The sequence below is a fragment of the Arabidopsis thaliana genome, assembly GCF_000001735.4.
Source record: "Arabidopsis thaliana chromosome 1 sequence".
Taxonomy (NCBI): domain Eukaryota; kingdom Viridiplantae; phylum Streptophyta; class Magnoliopsida; order Brassicales; family Brassicaceae; genus Arabidopsis; species Arabidopsis thaliana.
The window spans coordinates 23,599,092-23,617,930 of NC_003070.9; the positions used below are offsets into that span (position 1 = coordinate 23,599,092).

The 18,839-nt window shown below is 35.9% G+C and overlaps 4 protein-coding genes across 13 annotated transcripts; 2 read left to right on the forward strand and 2 right to left on the reverse strand.

Annotated features, from left to right (window-relative positions):
• The first annotated feature begins 321 nt into the window (after positions 1-321).
• Positions 322-4,073, forward strand: EGL3 (basic helix-loop-helix (bHLH) DNA-binding superfamily protein). 3 transcript variants are annotated; one of them, NM_001198373.2, is made up of 8 exons: positions 322-559; positions 713-836; positions 1,025-1,297; positions 1,846-1,942; positions 2,048-2,119; positions 2,202-2,939; positions 3,061-3,480; positions 3,572-4,073. In NM_001198373.2, the coding sequence occupies exons 2-8, from the start codon at positions 718-720 to the stop codon at positions 3,641-3,643; spliced, it is 1,791 nt and encodes a 596-aa protein (NP_001185302.1). In that variant the 5' UTR covers positions 322-559; positions 713-717; the 3' UTR covers positions 3,644-4,073. The 3 variants fall into 3 exon arrangements, with proteins under 3 accessions (NP_001185302.1, NP_176552.1, NP_974080.1); NM_202351.2 differs by having other exon boundaries at positions 414-486; positions 3,572-3,811; NM_105042.5 differs by having other exon boundaries at positions 388-836.
• Positions 4,074-4,699: 626 nt separating this feature from the next.
• AT1G63660 (GMP synthase (glutamine-hydrolyzing), putative / glutamine amidotransferase) lies at positions 4,700-8,184 on the reverse strand. Of its 2 annotated transcripts, none has more exons than NM_105043.4 (6): positions 7,444-8,184; positions 6,561-6,811; positions 6,105-6,480; positions 5,882-6,013; positions 5,612-5,787; positions 4,700-5,159 (listed from the first exon to the last, which is right to left on the reverse strand). In NM_105043.4, exons 1-6 carry the CDS (start codon positions 7,987-7,989, stop codon positions 5,036-5,038), a joined length of 1,605 nt encoding a protein of 534 aa, NP_176553.1. In that variant the 5' UTR covers positions 7,990-8,184; the 3' UTR covers positions 4,700-5,035. The 2 variants fall into 2 exon arrangements, with proteins under 2 accessions (NP_176553.1, NP_974081.1); NM_202352.1 differs by having other exon boundaries at positions 4,848-5,159; positions 5,887-6,013.
• An 81-nt stretch (positions 8,185-8,265) lies between these two features.
• TRM12 (hypothetical protein (DUF3741)) lies at positions 8,266-11,688 on the reverse strand. Of its 5 annotated transcripts, NM_001084297.2 has the most exons (8): positions 11,464-11,688; positions 11,288-11,384; positions 10,720-10,982; positions 10,568-10,635; positions 9,462-10,488; positions 9,311-9,390; positions 9,075-9,222; positions 8,286-8,989 (listed from the first exon to the last, which is right to left on the reverse strand). In NM_001084297.2, the coding sequence occupies exons 3-8, from the start codon at positions 10,910-10,912 to the stop codon at positions 8,436-8,438; spliced, it is 2,070 nt and encodes a 689-aa protein (NP_001077766.1). In that variant the 5' UTR covers positions 10,913-10,982; positions 11,288-11,384; positions 11,464-11,688; the 3' UTR covers positions 8,286-8,435. The 5 variants fall into 5 exon arrangements, with proteins under 5 accessions (NP_001077767.1, NP_001077766.1, NP_176554.1 ...); NM_001084298.2 differs by having other exon boundaries at positions 8,266-8,989; positions 11,288-11,686; NM_105044.4 differs by lacking the exons at positions 11,288-11,384; positions 11,464-11,688 and adding an exon at positions 11,129-11,236.
• A 3,560-nt stretch (positions 11,689-15,248) lies between these two features.
• On the forward strand, positions 15,249-18,821 carry MURE (ALBINO OR PALE-GREEN 13). Of its 3 annotated transcripts, none has more exons than NM_001334120.1 (6): positions 15,249-17,230; positions 17,343-17,459; positions 17,548-17,723; positions 17,861-18,006; positions 18,138-18,325; positions 18,445-18,821. In NM_001334120.1, the coding sequence occupies exons 1-5, from the start codon at positions 15,370-15,372 to the stop codon at positions 18,154-18,156; spliced, it is 2,319 nt and encodes a 772-aa protein (NP_001321889.1). In that variant the 5' UTR covers positions 15,249-15,369; the 3' UTR covers positions 18,157-18,325; positions 18,445-18,821. The 3 variants fall into 3 exon arrangements, with proteins under 3 accessions (NP_001321889.1, NP_176555.4, NP_001321888.1); NM_105045.6 differs by having other exon boundaries at positions 18,468-18,821; NM_001334121.1 differs by lacking the exon at positions 18,445-18,821 and having other exon boundaries at positions 15,293-17,230; positions 18,138-18,444.
• Positions 18,822-18,839: the final 18 nt, after the last annotated feature.

Sequence of the window (18,839 nt, forward strand, 5' to 3'; positions counted from 1 at the left end):
GCTGATGCATAATATAAATATGTATACAATATTAAATTAATCTATAATTTACATAAAAACTTGAAAATATTTTATATTGTGAAACAAACAAATTTCTTCAGAACATCGTTTATCATGAAACGTAGAGAATAGGACATATCATTGATAGAAAAAAGATTTTAGAGATGGAAAAATAACTAATTTCTCTTAACAAAAATAAATTTCCAAAAGGAGAGTGGTGCTTGGAACACCGTATTCAAAAGGGTTATACACTAGACACTACTTTTTTTTTTTTTTACCATCTTGTTTTATATATATTTATTTAAAATTCCTCGTAAAGTTCAGTGTTTTGTGATTATATACAGTGTACACACACCTAAAATAAGTATCCATAAAGAGATTTGGTCATTCGGACACCGTCCTTTTCTCTCAACTCAAAGCTCAATTCAACCACAACAGATAGTAACTTGAAAGTCACAAATATTTAATATTTTCCCATTATAGAAGGTTAAAAAAAATAAATATATTCTGGGTTTTGTTGTCTTCTTCTTTCTTCCTCAGGAAACCAAACCAATGTCATGTAAAAATCACTAACTCATGACTAGTCATAACCTTTAAATCACTTCTGCTTTTTTTCTGTTTCTCTTTTGATTTATTCAAAGACAACAAAGTTTTGTTTTTGACAAAAAATCTGATCTTTGTTTGTTCGTTTGTTTGTTACATGGGGATGAAGAAACAATGGCAACCGGAGAAAACAGAACGGTGCCGGACAATCTAAAGAAACAGCTCGCAGTTTCAGTTCGAAACATTCAATGGAGTTATGGAATCTTCTGGTCTGTCTCTGCTTCTCAACCAGGGTACAATCTCGTAATCTTTATCCTTCAAATTAACTTTTCTTGAAAATAAAGTTTTGTTTGAGACATTCTTGACTTTAGTCCAAAACTCAGATAAAACTTTATCCTTACTTCAAGATTTCGATTTTTGTTATGTTTTCTCGATTAATCCAATTTTTCTTGGCTATCTTTTTTGTTTTCTCTAAACGAAGAGTGTTGGAGTGGGGAGATGGATATTACAATGGAGACATAAAGACAAGGAAGACGATTCAAGCAGCAGAAGTCAAAATTGACCAGTTAGGTCTTGAGAGAAGTGAGCAGCTTAGAGAGCTTTATGAATCTCTCTCCCTCGCTGAATCCTCAGCTTCCGGTAGCTCTCAGGTCACTAGACGAGCTTCCGCCGCCGCTCTCTCACCGGAGGACCTCACCGACACCGAGTGGTACTACTTAGTATGCATGTCTTTCGTCTTCAACATCGGTGAAGGGTAATTCCGTCTCTTCCTCATAATCCTTTCATTTCACCTTTTTTAAAAACAAAAACCTATCTTTCAGAAAAATTTCTTTTATGAAGAATATCGTTTTTAAATTATAGTATTATTTTATTCGTAGACATTATAAGAAAATGTAAACGATACCAAAATTCTAAAAAAAAAGTATAAGGGTATGTTTTATTTTGTCTCATAAAAAAAGACAAGAACACCCTTTATTAGCTTGTCTCCTTCATTTCTTCTTCCATGTGAGCTTATTCAGAAATCCGACATGTACGAGTTTAATTATTAACAATGCAATTATCCTTTATATTTACTTAATTTTTTTTATGTTTGTAGGTTTTTTTAAAGTATACCTCTTTTTAATCTTAGAAGACATACATAGATAGAAATGCGAAAGCACAACGGAAATAAGTTTTTACTTCATTTGCATAATTGCATTATACATTTGCTATTCAAAGAAAGTAGTAGAAAACTTTTGTTCCCATTAAGATAAAGATTTTGAGATACAAAACATAAAGGGTATTTCCGTCTTTCTAATGTAGAATCCCCGGAGGAGCGTTATCCAATGGAGAACCAATATGGCTTTGTAACGCTGAAACCGCCGATAGCAAAGTCTTCACTCGTTCTCTTCTAGCTAAAGTAAGTTTTTTGCAATTGGAAACGCTAACGCTAGAATTCAAGAACGCTATAACTGAAAACGCTCTTTTTTTTTTTTTTTTTCGTTTGGCGTTTTGCTCTTTAAAGAGTGCTTCGCTTCAGACAGTGGTTTGCTTCCCGTTTCTTGGAGGAGTCCTTGAGATTGGCACGACCGAACATGTAAGCCTATATTTCCTATTTTTTTTCCAACACTATCAAAACATTCTTAAAAGTACCCAAAACTTATCTTTTGTTCTTTTAGATTAAAGAGGACATGAACGTGATACAAAGTGTTAAGACGTTGTTCCTTGAAGCTCCTCCATATACTACAATATCGACAAGATCAGACTATCAAGAAATTTTTGATCCCTTAAGTGACGATAAATACACTCCGGTGTTTATAACCGAAGCTTTTCCAACAACTTCTACTAGCGGGTTTGAGCAAGAACCTGAGGATCATGATTCGTTCATCAACGATGGTGGTGCGTCTCAGGTACAAAGCTGGCAGTTTGTGGGTGAAGAAATCAGTAACTGCATTCACCAATCGTTAAATTCAAGCGATTGCGTTTCCCAAACGTTTGTTGGAACAACCGGGAGACTTGCTTGCGATCCAAGGAAGAGTAGGATTCAACGGTTAGGTCAGATTCAAGAACAGAGTAACCATGTAAATATGGACGACGATGTTCATTACCAAGGCGTGATATCGACGATTTTCAAAACAACGCATCAGCTAATACTCGGACCGCAGTTTCAGAACTTCGATAAGCGGTCTAGCTTCACAAGGTGGAAGCGATCATCATCTGTGAAAACATTGGGAGAGAAATCGCAGAAGATGATAAAGAAGATACTCTTCGAGGTTCCTTTGATGAACAAGAAAGAAGAGTTGTTACCGGACACACCAGAGGAAACCGGGAACCATGCCTTGTCCGAGAAGAAACGCCGCGAGAAATTGAATGAACGGTTTATGACATTGAGATCAATCATTCCCTCAATTAGTAAGGTAACCGATTCTAGCAAATCTGTTTCAGTAACGTTTTATGTTTATTTCTTGATAATAGGAAGACATGTTTAAATATAATGCTCTGAAGGAACTAAGCTTGAGTCTCTTGCTGATTCTACAGATTGATAAAGTGTCGATTCTTGATGATACAATTGAGTATCTTCAAGATTTACAGAAACGGGTTCAAGAGTTGGAATCTTGTAGAGAATCTGCTGATACAGAGACACGGATAACGATGATGAAGAGGAAGAAACCGGATGATGAGGAGGAAAGAGCATCAGCGAATTGTATGAACAGCAAAAGGAAGGGGAGTGATGTGAATGTAGGAGAAGATGAACCAGCTGATATCGGTTATGCTGGTCTAACGGATAACTTAAGGATCAGTTCATTAGGTAACGAGGTGGTTATTGAGCTTAGATGCGCTTGGAGAGAAGGGATATTGCTTGAGATAATGGATGTGATTAGTGATCTCAACTTGGATTCTCACTCGGTTCAGTCGTCAACCGGAGACGGTTTACTCTGCTTAACTGTCAATTGCAAGGTACAGTCATTAAACCAAGCTTGATTTATGTTACTCAACCGGAATATGAGCAAACCGAAATGTGATATGTAATGTTTAATGTTGATTGCAGCATAAAGGGACAAAAATAGCAACAACAGGAATGATCCAAGAGGCACTTCAAAGGGTTGCATGGATATGTTAAGGATTCAAGGTTTAGATTTGACAAAATTAGCTTTTTCTCTGGTTTGGTTTCCCAATTTTCGGTAATCAGTGATTCTAACCGAGTTTTTGTGATTTTGAAGTTTTGGAAGATCCTTAAGAATTCTTGAAAAATCGTTCCTTTTGGCTCATTACGTAGGAGAAGACAATAAGAAATTACTTACTTAGCAATTAGCATACTATGAAATTCAATTATGCGAAATATGAAAACCACTCGTAGTAGTTCGTGCACTATCATTTTTAAAAGTAAGTAAACTAGAACTTTTTTTTTGTTGTTGAAAGTAACTTTTGTATAAGTATTTGTAACGAGATCATATTTTGTGACTAGTTCAAGTTCGACCAAAAACATTATAGTAAAATCTAAAGAGATACTACATAGCCCGATTCCAGTATCTTAAGTCTTCAATCTCACTTCAAATATTCTTTATATGTTTTTAGAAAAGTTATGTAAGAAATTAAAAAAATATTTTTAGAAAAGTTAAAGATAGAAATGGTGGTCAAAAGCTGATAAAAGTGTTCGCAAAATACACTGCCTTATAGAGAAAAGAAGTAATGTCATTTCAAATAATTGCATCTAACGCCACTGAGATCTCACTTCAACATGTGTTACCATTTTAACATTAACTTTTTATTTCAAAAAGAAAGGAAGAAAATTGTAAGCACAAGGACTATACTGTATTTGGATTTCGTTTGGTAGCATCAAAGTAACACTCTCATTTTAGTAAGAGGTTAACTTTATTGAAAATACACATAATGTGGGGTTAGAAATTGTGTTGAACAATTTCTTGATTTAGAACGAAACTTAAAAAGAGTGGAAATTCTTTAATGGGTTGGTTGGCATGGTAGGTGGCCATTAAGAAGATCCATGAATTGGTGAAGTTGAGGTTTATATCATGTATTAGCCTCGGTATATAGTGTGTAAACCTTGATATTTAGTATGTAGAAGTATGACTATAGCTTGTATAAGCGCGGCCATATCTGAACTCAGATTTTGCTTATATGAATCTGGCTACAAGAAGCATTTGTAAATATGGTAGTTGCAAACTTTCACCTGCAATATGTATAAAGCTTAGGTAGAAGTGCACAACACAGTAATCTAAGTACATAATGAAGCCTCTTATATTGTGTAAACACAGGTAGATAATAATGCACTGAGTCCCTTTTTCGATTATCCACCCAAATTGTATGCAAGTTTTTGGTATGATTTGTATCACCATCATCATTGCTCATCTAGTTCATCAGAAAACCATTGTCTACTAATAATAGTAATAATAAGCACCGTCACAAATTCACCATCATTGTTTGATGATAATCTATTTTACATGGTAGAAGAATTGCAGACACCCATAAATAAAAGACTCAGTATATGTTTTCTTTATTCCCATTCGATGGTTGAAGGAGGCTTTGATGTAATGTCTAGAACCACACGGTTTACTCCTTGAACGCTGTTACAGATTTTCCGGGAAACATCGTCCAGAAACTTGTGCTCAAAATTGAACCTGCAGTTTATTTAAACATTACCAATCTCAGCCAAAGTCACAATATAAACTAGCGTTTTCATTTGCACCGCAAGTTTTCTAGTCAACAAAAATTGCACCAATAAAAGTAAGATTTGATACACATACTTGTTATCCCTTAGAATCAAGGTACCTCTATTTGTACTCAGATCAGATAACGAGTCTTAAATATTGCAACACAGCAAGTAATTACTGTTTAACTTTTACTATCCGATCTATTTAACCGGTTTTAGACATCCTAGATACCTAAATACATGACTTTAAACACTCCAACACCTAAGCTAATCTGTCCTGAAATCTCAACCACCCAAGTACTCAGACCTAAAATACCACATGGTAGATCTAAACCTCAAGTATTCACATCAACACAGTAATAAGTTCACGATCAAAAGGGTTTCTATATGCATCGGTACTAGGAAGTGTAAGAAGCTTACCAATCTGCGGTCATTCCATCTTGGCTTGTAACTGCACGAAGAGCAACAACATGAGAATGTGTTCTCTTGTCACCTTGGACTCCAACTGATCTTACAGGCAAGAACACTGCGAAAGCTTGCCAGATCGAATCATAGAGACCCGCATCTCTGATTGATTGAATGAATATCTCATCAACCTGAGAAGATGGGAAAATAAAGATGAGTTTGGTAAATGGGTAAGGGCACAACCAAAAAAATTATACAGCCAGTTTGAGATTTTAGAGCACTAGCCTGACGAAGAACCTCAAGGGCGTTTCCTTGGGTGACATCGCCCAAGACTCTAACTGCGAGTCCTGGACCGGGGAATGGGTGACGCTTCAAGAACCCTACCGGCACATTCAAGATTCTTCCGAGCTCACGAACCTTTATTGCACAAAAATCAAGTGAAAGATCACAAACCAAACACTCAACAGTTGCAGACAAGAAAGATAGCAAAAAGACAATAGTAACACACCTCATCTTTGAAGAGAAGCTTGAGGGGTTCGATGAGCTTCAATTTCATGTCTTTAGGGAGTCCTCCAACATTATGGTGACTTTTGATGGTGTGAGAATGAGTCCTATCAGTACCCGGGGGAGGGCACGACTCAATCACATCAGGGTACAGAGTCCCTTGAACTAGAAAAGCGGGTTTCTTCCCATGCTTTTTCTCTAACTCTTGGGCAAATTGATCAAAAATGTTGATGAACTCCCTCCCGATTATCTTTCTCTTTGTCTCGGGATCCACAACGCCTTTAAGTTCACTCAAAAACCGCTCGGATGCATCAACACAAGTAACAGGTAGATGCAAGTCTCTCTCAAAGGTATCCATCACACGTTCTTGCTCCTTATACCTACAAAAGGAACCATTCTCAATTAAAGAAAAAACAAATTAAAAGTGCATATCAAATTGAAAAATTGCTTCTTCTCTAACCTTAATAGCCCGTTATCAACAAAGATGCAATGAAGCCTATCTCCAATTGCCTTGTGAACAAGAGTTGCGGCAACAGTAGAGTCTACACCTCCTGACAAGGCGCAAATGACATGTTCGTCAGATGCAACGGTTTTGTTAATCACTTTGATCTCTTCTTCCATCAGATCTTCCATTTTCCAATCCGCAGATACTCCACACACATCAAAGAGGAAATGCCGAAGTGTCTCCATTCCTTTTGGTGAATGTGTCACCTGCAAAATCCAACAAAAAGCTATTTCGTCATAAGCTAGAAATCAACACTTAACCAGCACATCATTTACAGACGTTCACGAGTAATTCTCAATCAATGGACTAACAAAACATCAACTAGAAGTACTATATTCACTAAATATCCAATCCAAACTATGATACTACATCAAATTCTCCAGTCTATAGAAGCAAACTAGCCTACCATTAGATAGCTATGTCAATAAAATTGAAGTCCTTAGTTACGATTCAGAAAAAAATTTCACTTAGGAGAGAGCCACAGAACATGAACTAAATTCTCCAAAGTCCAGTATGCCAAAGATCCAGACTTTATCATCCATAAACCCAAAATCCACTAAAACCCCAATCCAAACAACAATCATATCAGATTCTTCAGCCTCTAGAATCACACTAACCAACCAATAAAATAGCTATGTCAATCAAATAGTAGTCCGAATTAAGAAATGTATCACATTTTTCACTTATTAGAGAGTCACAGAATATGAACTAAGTTCTCCCAAGTCTCATCAGATTCATTAAGATATGAACAGCTAACACGCTAAAGATCCAGACTTTATCATCCAAAAACACTACATCAACTTGTTTCAGATTCTACAAAGACTACAAGTTTCAATACCTCAGGATGATACTGCAATCCATAAATCTTCTTCTTCCGACTCTCCAAAGCAGCAACAGCTCCTTGAGCACTCTGAGCCACAACTTCAAATCCTTCAGGAAGCTTAACCGCTTCATCACCATGACTCATCCAAACCATTTGCTTCTCACCACCACTCTCTGACCCAAAAATCTCAGATTTACCTTTCACTTCAATCTCCATTTTCCCATACTCTTTGCTCTCTCCTTCCACAACAACACCACCAAGCTTCTGCACAATCAATTGCAAACCATAGCAAATCCCCAAAACAGAAACACCGTTCGACTCTGCCCATTCGATAAACCCCTCGGGGAAACTCGGCGCGTCGAGCGCGTGAACAGAGTGAGGACCACCGGAGAGGATAACAACTCGTGGGTTATAGCTAGTGATTGATTTGAGCGATGAAGTTCCACTGATAACGAGAGAGAAGACGTTGAGAGAACGAATACGGCGAGTGATGAGATGTGTGTATTGGGAGCCGTAATCAAGAATCAAAACCGTATCAGGCTTCATCGTCGGCGTCTCCATGGATAGGGTCTTAGAGCTTGGTGAAGGAACAAAAGGGTTTTTCACTGTTTATGGCTAAGAGGGGCTTGGCGGGAAGTGGAGGCTTATAAAAACAGAGCAGGAGCAGCAACTAGGGTTTTGTGAATATTGTCTGAATCACAAAAATCGAGAAAGCCGAGATCTTTTGTCATTAATATTTGGGATAATGAAAAAAAGTTCGAATCTTTTTGCCCACAATTTCCGGCCGCTGCTAAAACCCTAAATCCAATACAAAATCTCAATTGGTCAAAAGTCAAAACCTTTTCAATGAATTAGAAGCTTTTTACTTGAACCAGCCTATGTTCGGGGCTGAAAGAATCAAAAGATCGAATCTTTCTTAATTTAGATAACTAAAAATGAAGAGTAGATTCTCAAATTATAAACTTTTTTATACAGACAAAAAAAAAGTTGAATATCTCCGAAGAGATTCAGATTAATCGACATAATATGCTTCTCTGCATTGTTCTTAGCTCATGAGAGATCTCAAGCACCAATTGTTGCTGAATCTTTTCCACAATATCAGACACAACACCTTCAGATTCACCACCAAAATCCAACCAAAGACATGGCTTTATTAGATCAGTTTCAATGATCTGATCCAATGATCTTGTAGGAGAGTCAGAGCAGAGTAAACTCCAGTCAAAATGTCTCATCGTCTCGTGAATCAGATCATCTTCTCTAAGGGATGATTCTAGATTGAGGACTCTCGAGCTCTTCGATGGCGAGAAAGGCCAAAACTTGATGTCTTGACGGTAAATCTCGCGGAGAATCTCGTCGGTGTAATCAAGAACAAGAAGAAGCTGGTCGTTGTGACTACCGTGTGAGAATTCATCGAGTAGTGATGTGTCTTCGTTGCACCTTGCCATAAGATTAGTCCAATTCAATCTTGAAGCTTCAAGAACTTTCTTCACAAACTCATGAACAGATTCTTTTTCTATAAGATCAATGTTAGGATCATCAAATGATAATCCAATCTTCTCTTCTGCAAGAAAGTAACAGACTTTTTCAGGTAAATCAAACAGATCCAAGGATGATAATAGTGAAAGCTTTGATTCATGGACTTTTACCAAGGTTAGATATTTTAACATTTCCGGGGATAACTGTTTCGTCTTCCAAATGAATCCTTTCAAGAACAGAGACAGGACTCGGTTGTTCCTGCTCCTGTTTCGGGTCATGAATGTTGCAGTCTTGTCTTTCTAGGCTCAAATTCGTCTCCTGCAACGATTATAAAGCATATATTAACACCAAATCAGCGTAGACAGTAGAGACATAACAAATGTCTACTCTTTCTCTCAGTATTTACCGCTAATGAGCTCTCAAGATATCTATCTTCCACGAATCCGTCTTCTACATGAGTTCTCAGACTTTTGTACTCAGAAGAACCTGTTTCACATTTTAACAGTTTAGTCTCATTGGCTTGAAGATGATTTGTTAAAAGTTATGTAATCTTTTACCTGTACAATTGTTTTCGAGAAACCTTAGATTAGAATTGTATGGATTCGGGTCAAAAACCTCGAAGTTCTTGTCCAAAGACCACAACTTGAAGCTCTCTCTCTTCTTCTCTAGCTTCTGTCTTCTTTCTTTGAGCTTTGTCTGCAAACTACTCAATGCATAAGGAACTTCATAAACCGGTGAAGAATTTAATCTCTCCTGTTGCCTTTCCACCATGAATCTCCTTGGCAAAACATCGTTCTCGATACTTAGCTTGAAAACATCGGATTCAACCCGTTTCTTGCGCCTAAACACCGGTGACTCCGGGCTTCTATGACCAACTGTACTGGTAGAAACATCACTTGTTCTAAAAGCAGCAGCCTCGATTTCTCTACCTCTACTGCTACCTTCGGGTTTGTTTTCTGCGTGATTGCTGTCTTTGTTAGATCCAACAACAAGTTTCAACTTCTTGGCTAGATGTTTGAATCTCAAGTACACTTTATCATCAACCGAGCTTGATAATCTAGGCTTCAAGAGAACAATGCTATCCAAATCATCAGCCATTGATGGAGATTTATCACGCGGTTCTTTTACCTTAGATCCCTCCAAGTCTAAGCTTTTTTTCGCCGAAAATGAATGAGGATCTTGTAAGAGTGTAATGAACAATTCTTTGTTCGAACTTAGAATATCTAACGCCTCCATGAACTGCTTAGACCGATCTTTCCCCTTCTCTTCTGCCTTTGAACAGATAAAGGTTTCAGCAGCTTCATTCACACAAGCTTGAAGGTTAATCTCTGAACTCTTCTTACAATCTCTCCCATTCTTCATATCCATCTGCTTATCACTATCATTCTCAATTTCACTCAACGAAGATTGCTTTTGTTTATCCGGGACATCACAAGTTTCATCCTTTAGATTCTTGATCCTTCTTATCTCTCTCTCTAGCAATCCCTGAACAGGTTTAGATTCATACTTCTCAAGTTCTCTATCAGAACTCAAAGATCTTCTCCTTGTTTTAGGCTTACATGATCTCTCTTCTTCCACAATCCGCTGAACAAATCAAGAGATTTAGTTTCTCACTCACAAATCTCTCCTTAAGCTAAACCAAAAAACTACAAAAAAAACTTACATCATTACACTGACACTTCTCATGAAGCTTCTTAAGCAAATCAAGCTGACTTTTAGTATAAACATTACCTACAAAAAAAGAAGAAGAATCAAATTAACACTAAGATCATGTAACGAAATGATCCAAGAAACAGTGTTTTAAAAACTACTAACCAGCAGAATCTCTGACGAATTTCTTCTTCTCTGAACCAAGTCTCTTATTACCAGATTTGACATGACCGAAATCGAAGAACTTTATCAATTTCCAACCACAACCAGACTTATAACTCTCGTAGACAAGAGGGCTTTTAGGGAAAATTGCAGGTCCAGGACTCTTACTACTTCTTGGTGATCTCTTCTTCTCCATTGATGATCAACAAATTCACCAATCATTCAAAACTCTCGTCTTCAATCTAGTAAAACCGATTCTCAAAGACCTGAAAAACAATTTTTTTTTATATCTTTTAGCATTAAACTAAAAATCTTACAAACATAGCAACAACAAAAACAGAGAATTCTTCAAATAGTGTCCAAAAATTGCTTCTTTTGTATACAAAACTGTCAATTTTACTTCCTGGGTTACCTTTTTTTCCTTCCCCTAAACCCTAAACTGAGATTTTCATTATAAAAAAAACTTCTCATTCAGACATTCATGAAAAAAGAAACTTCCTTTAGCCTAAAAATGTAATCTTTATCATAAATAAGTGAGTATATCTTACATAAATAAGAGAGATTTGCTTACCGGAGCTTTTTGGTTGAAATGAGTCAGAAAAAAAGATGCAAACTTTATGTTTGTCTGTGGAGCCAATCAAGCACTCAGCTTTGTGATGATGGAGAGACTGAATAAACATGAAAAGTTAAAAACCATAGATTTTTGTTTCTACATAGATTATAAAAGAAGAAGAAAAAGTGACCAACATGATTGAGGTTTGGGTTTTGAAGATCTAAAGAGAAAATTATAGGGACCCTTGTCTCTTCATCTGCCCATGTAATTAAAAAAGAAAAGATTTTTAATTTGGGGATTTTTTTGGACTTAAAGAAAAATTTGTAATGACAATAAATGAAGATTACTGTTTATTCTTGGAGATGGGTCCTCTCGCCATTAAAGAGGGTTTTAGTTTTGGCTTATGGAGAAGAAGAGGAAGAAGAGGAAGAAAATAACAAACTTATAAACTTAAAGGAAATATTTTTTTTGAATAAGTGAAAAGAAAAAAACAAAAGACCAATAGATTTACTGTTTTTTATTTTATTTTAGATGTTCAGACAGTTTTTTTTGCAGGCGATCAGACATTTTTAGTGTACATTTTTGTTTTTATACTGTAATAATTTGAAATTATTATTTTAAAATAAAAAAAATGGTTAATGATAGTTTTTTTCCTAAAGTTTGTAAAATAAATGAGAGAAAATGAGAAAGGAGGAGAGGGACGTGAGAATGAAAGAGACATTGAAATTTGCAGATGGTTTCACATATAAGACAATGCTTTCAAATAAAGCTTTTATTTCTGTCCTCTTCTTATCTCTAAATATATATACATACAGTATATTGAGTAAAACATAGTAAATATTACCATGGGTTTTATGTGATTTTAAACATTAACTTATCACTGTCAATAAAAGGTAGAAGTACTTTTTTTTGGCCCAAAATTTATTTTATCGAAAAATGTAACCGTTGGAATCAAACTCAAATAATGAAATAAAGTAGTACATCTGCTTTTATGATTATTATTTATTACGTATAATATTTTGCTGTTATAGTCTTTCTTGACATTTACCAATTGGTTCTCGAGTCCTTAAATGAATATTATTAGTCTTATTTTCCGCAGATTAATCTTTATAAAATTAGTAACGTAAAGACTTGTATTGTTCCATCTACGTCTTAGTACGTGTATACACATGCACATTTAATATGTGTGTGTATATATCAAGAAGTTAATATCTGAATATCAAGGAGTATATAATTATAGAGTAGCCGATCCCAATACGGCATGTTCCATTTTTCTTTCTATTTTATGTGTTTGGTATTTGCTACCGGGTCTGTAATATCTTTACAAATGTTATTTTTAATAAGGTTATGCGTAAAATAATCTGAAATTTACATGTGTTTGTTGTTCTCATATTGATTAGTAATAATACTAGCTATTGACATGTGATTTGTCGTAGTTGAGATGGTGACATTGATTGCTTTAACTCTTAATTTTGTTAATTAGTACAAATGATTTTTATTGATGAATCAATCCACTCTTTTTCGTCTGTTTCACTTATTCCATGTTTACCCAAACCGGAAGTGTTGCTCTGTTCATCCCTTTATCGCCAGTAACGAATCTAACTCTTTAGTCAATATGACTTAGTTATTAAAATTTGAGATTGCATTCGTATTATTGTATAGAAATTGGTGGAACATAAATATGATTGTTTGACTTGTAACGGTATGCGTGTGGTTGTCCACTTGTCTTATGTTATTAATAATCAAATCCATCTAACTTTTCACCAAAGTTTCTCTCTGCCGTTCAATATAATATAATTATGTCGATTTGGCTACGCATATTATAATCCTTTATTCGTTATATAACATTAACATACGTGAACACAGTAGATGAATTATACTTAAGAGCTTGAGATAGTGTACCAACAAATTAAATTGTATATCACGCACATACATAACATTTTTCCTCGTTGACATATGAAGTCTAACATGCGTATGTATATAAATATTGTTCGTATAGACTTTTGGAGATCAAAAGAATAGATAAACTTTCAGTACTAACTGGAAAAAAATTTGTAAAGTTGCTTGGAACACCAGGAAACTGTCCAAGGGTCTTCCAATACTTTCGTATTGGGATAGGATGATCAGAAATAACTCGTTGTTTAATTTGGTACGAAAACAATTGTTCTAGAATGAAAAGTAAGTTTATGTGATTAACTGAGTATCAAACTAAGTGGTTCACTAAGGTTCTATTTACATTTCCAAAGATAGTATATGTGATTGTCCAAAAATTGTCAAGGGACACTGATAAGCGTCCAAAAGATCCAAAATAAGAGTAAAAAAAAAGAGCTTATAAGATGATATATTTCATAGTGAGAACGATAAAGCGTAGTTGTATTTGTTAAAATATCCAGTGTGAAGTGTTACATTATAAATGATGAATGTCTATCAAGTTTTCCATACATTTTTTTTCATAAGATCAAGAGAAAATAAAGAGAATTATATCTTCTTCTTTTTTAAAGAAAACACAATTAAGAGATAAATAATTAAATCATGTACATTATAGCATGTGTAGGTCACGTGTTATGAAAATGGGCTGAAGAAAGTGTAGAAGTGAGGCCCAAGACGAAGGGACCACAAAGGGTGTATTAAACCAACTCAACTGTACATGGCGGTGGTCGGTCCACGTTCCAAATTAAAGTGGCCATGTGGTTTTATCGTCTTCTATCAACGACCAAAATACGGCTCTCCAAATAAGAGAAAAACAAATACAAAACTACGTTATACTACTAACTGACTTTAGTGCAAAAAAACTTAATATAACTTAGGCTCTTAATGATCATGTACATGGCGGGACAGATTTGTATGCATAGCAGATAATATAATATCAAAAATCATGAAATTTTGGATGCAATTCCATCTCTTTTACACCCATTTCTCTACTAGGGCGTTAGAAAGTCTAACATTAGAAGTTGGACTTTAGTTACTCAATGCCAATTAGAATCTAAACTTCGGCCAACTATAGATAAAACCATTAGCTTTTTACAAAATCAAGAAATAAAATCAACCTCTTATGTCAGAAAACCAAGAGCCATCAATCTTTTTCTTCTATAAACAATTCAAATAAAACGTTTGTTTGGTTCTCTGCAACAACATAGCAAATTAGCAATCATTAAGCAATTTTGTCTACTCATCAAACAAAAATATTTCTCTGTAACGAAAAAAAGATAGTGGGCTAATATTATGGGCCATGAGACTGCCTTAGAAGCCCATCCTTTCACTACACACTTTGTAATATACATTAGAAACCCTATAAATTAATACTCGATAAATTAATAAACACGATAAATTAATAAATTTTGCCGGTCGAAGTCGGGCCAATGTAAAAATTAACGAAAATCGATAAGATAATAAAATAATAATTTTTTGAAACCCCTATGTAAAAATATAGTCCCAATAATATCATAAATTAATAATCATAAATCTTAAGCATACATTCTAAGACTAATTTTATATGAAACTTTTATTCAAGCTACAATTGCAACTCTTTTTAGAATAGAGTTGGTATGATCTCTTTTATACTCACATAATTCTTTGCGTATTTGATCCGTCATATTTGGTTTTGTAACATTTTTTCTATGAAAAACCATTGCTAAGATTTTTGTAAAGAAAAATTGATTTAACCTCCACGTTAACGTCGTAGATATAGAGACACTATATCTTGCAGAAAAATAAATTTAAAATATCAAAAATAAAATTAAAGATCTAACATAATTGAATATACAAATAACAAAATATGAGAAAAATACTAAATCGGAAAAGCATTTTTAAAATAATTTAGTATTGTGTTTTACGTTAATATTCTATTAATTACTATTTATTAATTTATAAAATAAATTAATATTATTATAAATTAATAAAAATTTATAGTCCAATCATTATTAATTTATAGAGTTTCTCCTGTACATATCTTTTAATCGTTTTTAGTACACACTGCACCGTTTTATCGGCGTCTTTGATTTCTTTAAACGCATCGTTTGTAACCCAAAAATGAAAAAACCCAACTCTTATCCCCTGGAAAAAACCTTTCACTGCTTGCTTTCTCAGTCTCTCTGTCTCCAATGGCGTTCACCTTTCTCTCTCCTCACCCAGTCTTTCTCTCTCTAACTGGAACAACCTCTTCCTTCTCCTACAAACCAGTTCTCTTACCATTCTCTCGAAATTCCCGTACTCTCACGGTTGCGGCGGGACCTGCTCGCCGGAATTCGTACCCGAACCCTGCTGATGACGATCCACCTGAAGCACCGGAGGATTCAATGCACGGAGTTTCGAAGTTTCAGCAGATCCAGCGTCAAGCTGCTCGTGCACGGAAGCTAGAGGAAGAAGATTTCGAGAAGAATCGGAACACTTATCTCTCCGCTATCGCCGATGTGGAAGACGCGGCGGAGACGGGACGAGATGACGAAGAATCTGGTGGAGACTTGTTCTCTGATATCGATAGAGCAATCTCCATGAAACGTAGTGAGTTTGTTAAGCAAGGATTGCTCAAACCTAATCCTCCCAAAACGGCATCGCTTAAGAAGATTGGGGAGGAGGGAAATGAGGAAGAAGGTGATGTTACTGACGATGTTGATGAGCTTGATGAAGAAGAAGTTGTTGATTTGGATGAAATTGATAAATTAACTGGATTAACAGAGATTTCTGATGAAGAAGATTGGGTTGATGAGGAAGGTAACACTAGGATCAACAAGAAGAAGGAGTTTGGGTCTGATCATCAATTTGAATTCGATTTGGATGATTTTGGTGAATCTAAAGCGAGAATCGTGGAACCTAAGTTCAAAATGTGCTTAGCTGAGCTTTTAGATGAGAGTAAAGTGGTACCAATCTCAGTTTACGGCGATTTAGATGTCGAAATCACCGGGATTCAACATGATTCGCGCGGTGTGAGCGCCGGAGATCTCTTCGTGTGTTGTTTAGGAAGTGAAAATTTCTTGAGTGAAGCAGATAAGAGAGGAGCAGTGGCGGTTGTAGCTAGCAAAGAGATTGATATTGAAGATACTTTAGGTTGCAGAGCACTTGTCATTGTTGAAGATACGAATGCAGTTTTAGCAGCTTTAGCTTCTTCCTTTTATAGGCATCCCTCGAAGAACATGTCGGTGATTGGAGTTACTGGTACGGATGGGAAAACGACTACTACGTATTTGATTAAGAGCCTCTATGAAGCGATGGGTGTGAGAACAGGAATGTTTAGCACAGTTTCTTGTTATATTCATGGCGATAACAAATTGGATACGCCTAATGCTACGATGAATCCTGATGCTGTTTTGGTTCAGAGTTTGATGGCTAAGATGTTGCATAATGGAACTGAATCTTTGGTTATGGAAGCTTCTCCTCAAGAACTTGCTTTAGGGAAATGTGATGAAGTGGATTTCGACATTGCGGTTTTCACAAATTTGACTAGAGAAAATACGGATTTTCGTGGTACTGATGAAGAGTATAGAGATGCTGAAGCCAAGTTGTTTTCAAGAATGGTTGATCCGGAAAGGCATAGGAAAGTGGTTAACATAGATGATCCAAACGCAGCATTCTTTGTCCAGCAAGGGAATCCTAATGTTCCTGTTGTGACATTTGCCATGGAAAACACCAAAGCCGATGTTCACCCGTTAAAGTTTGAGCTTTCCTTGTTTGAGACACAGGTTTTGGTTAATACCCCTCAAGGTATACTGGAGATCTCTTCGGGTTTGTTAGGACGGCATAACATTTATAATATTCTTGCTGCTGTGGCTGTTGGGATTGCTGTTGGAGCTCCTCTTGAGGATATTGTTAGAGGTGTTGAGGAAGTCGATGCAGTCCCAGGAAGGTGTGAGTTGATTGATGAGGAACAAGCTTTTGGTGTTATTGTGGATCATGCAAACACACCTGATGGCTTGTCAAGGCTGCTAGATTCAATTCGAGAGCTTAAACCGAGAAGAATCATTACCGGTATAGATATTTTCTTCCATCTAATAGATACTCTTTGCCTGTTCGGCCGTTCCTATGGTCTTTATATGTGTGGTCATCTGATTATTTTAGTTGTTTTATTTATTTATTGAAGTTATTGGTTGTGAGGGTGAGAATGAAAGAGGGAAAAGACCGCTTATGACGAAAATTGCTACTGAAAAGAGCGATGTGACGATGTTGACATCTGATAATCCGAGGAATGAAGATCCATGTAAGTAACTCTAAGAATTAGATTGAGTCTATCTCCCTTGAGTGTTTCTGGAGGTATATTAACAGTTAATTTTCCAATGTGGTTTTAGTGGACATCTTGGATGACATGTTGTCTGGGATTGGATGGACGATGCAAGAGTATTTGAAACATGGCGAACACGATTACTATCCGCCTTTGGCAAATGGTCATAGACTCTTCCTTCACGATATTAGACGTGTAGCTGTACGTTGTGCTGTTGCTATGGGTGAAGAAGGTGATATGGTTGTAAGTATTCAAATAAACCCACACTCTATACAGTACTTTACTGAGTGTGTTATCAAAGTTGCTGGATTTACCTTTATGAGCAATCAAAGTAATATAGTTCTCGGGTAAATAGCTTTGCTTGACACTGATTTTTGCAGGTTGTAGCTGGGAAAGGGCATGAAGCGTATCAGCTTGAAGGTGAAAAGAAAGAGTTTTATGATGACAGAGAGGAATGTCGGGAAGCATTACAATACGTTGATGAGCTTCACCAAGCTGGAATAGACACAAGCGAGTTCCCATGGCGGTAAGTAGAACCGTAACAGCTAAAACAACCAACGATAACCAAAGTTTCTAATCTGTGAAGAGTTGCTGAAACTTGTCAAGATGCTTCACGATCACTAATCTGTTCTTCCTTGTATTACTGTGCTTCTGCAGGTTACCAGAGAGTCATTAATATCTCTGTGGTGAAATCATTAGAAGAGAAGTTAGCTTAGTCCATGAAACCAGATTTTCTTCCACCATGGTCCAATTCTCTTGCGAAGATCGATTTGCACAGAGGTAATGAATTCTACACAAGTGACATAAAAATCATGCCCAAGGAAAAGAGATTACACCACTGGGAGGTACTTAACGTTCCAATCACCATTACCTTAAAGTTATTCCATTGCTCACTTCACCTGTTTTTTTGGACAAGAGGAAACCTAAGCTATCGAAATGTAATATTAGACTAAACTTAATTCAGATTTTCTGTCATTGTTACCGCAGGAGGAAGATTTTAAAGGTGGAAGAAGATGCGTACAAATTTTGTAAGGGTTAAAAACCCAAAAATGTAAGTGGTTCTGTTTTGGGTATGTTTTGATAGCATGTGTTTAATTTAGATGAACCAATTCAAACCGAACCAACAAAAATAGATTCCGGTTTAAATTATTTATTTTCTTACATGTATCCAAACTTGAAAAAAGTGAATTCAAAGAAAAAAGAAAACGATGAAAATACGGTTTCAATTTCTTAATATGAAAAATTGAGAAAGTAGGAAGACATGATTGAACAATAATAAGATTAGGCCTTGTGATATATTGTGACAAGAACATAAATTACGAATGTTTGGCAATGGTGCTAGGGAATATAGTCTTTTGA

Excerpts from the sequence above, each read along its gene's own strand:
- EGL3 (NM_001198373.2), top strand. The coding sequence starts at position 718 with ATGGCAACCGGAGAAAACAGAACGGTGCCGGACAATCTAAAGAAACAG. Across the intron at positions 1,943-2,047 it reads CTCGTTCTCTTCTAGCTAAA|AGTGCTTCGCTTCAGACAGT; the intron begins GTAAGTTTTTTG and ends TGCTCTTTAAAG. Across the intron at positions 2,120-2,201 it reads AGATTGGCACGACCGAACAT|ATTAAAGAGGACATGAACGT; the intron begins GTAAGCCTATAT and ends TTGTTCTTTTAG.
- AT1G63660 (NM_105043.4), bottom strand. The coding sequence starts at position 7,989 with ATGGAGACGCCGACGATGAAGCCTGATACGGTTTTGATTCTTGATTAC. Across the intron at positions 6,481-6,560 it reads GTTGATAACGGGCTATTAAG|GTATAAGGAGCAAGAACGTG; the intron begins GTTAGAGAAGAA and ends TTCCTTTTGTAG. Across the intron at positions 6,014-6,104 it reads AGCTTCTCTTCAAAGATGAG|GTTCGTGAGCTCGGAAGAAT; the intron begins GTGTGTTACTAT and ends TGTGCAATAAAG.
- TRM12 (NM_001084298.2), bottom strand. The coding sequence starts at position 10,912 with ATGGAGAAGAAGAGATCACCAAGAAGTAGTAAGAGTCCTGGACCTGCA. Across the intron at positions 10,636-10,719 it reads ATTCGTCAGAGATTCTGCTG|GTAATGTTTATACTAAAAGT; the intron begins GTTAGTAGTTTT and ends CTTTTTTTGTAG. Across the intron at positions 8,990-9,074 it reads TGTTAAAATATCTAACCTTG|AAGAGAAGATTGGATTATCA; the intron begins GTAAAAGTCCAT and ends ACTTTCTTGCAG.
- MURE (NM_001334120.1), top strand. The coding sequence starts at position 15,370 with ATGGCGTTCACCTTTCTCTCTCCTCACCCAGTCTTTCTCTCTCTAACT. Across the intron at positions 17,460-17,547 it reads TCCGAGGAATGAAGATCCAT|TGGACATCTTGGATGACATG; the intron begins GTAAGTAACTCT and ends ATGTGGTTTTAG. Across the intron at positions 17,724-17,860 it reads GTGAAGAAGGTGATATGGTT|GTTGTAGCTGGGAAAGGGCA; the intron begins GTAAGTATTCAA and ends TGATTTTTGCAG.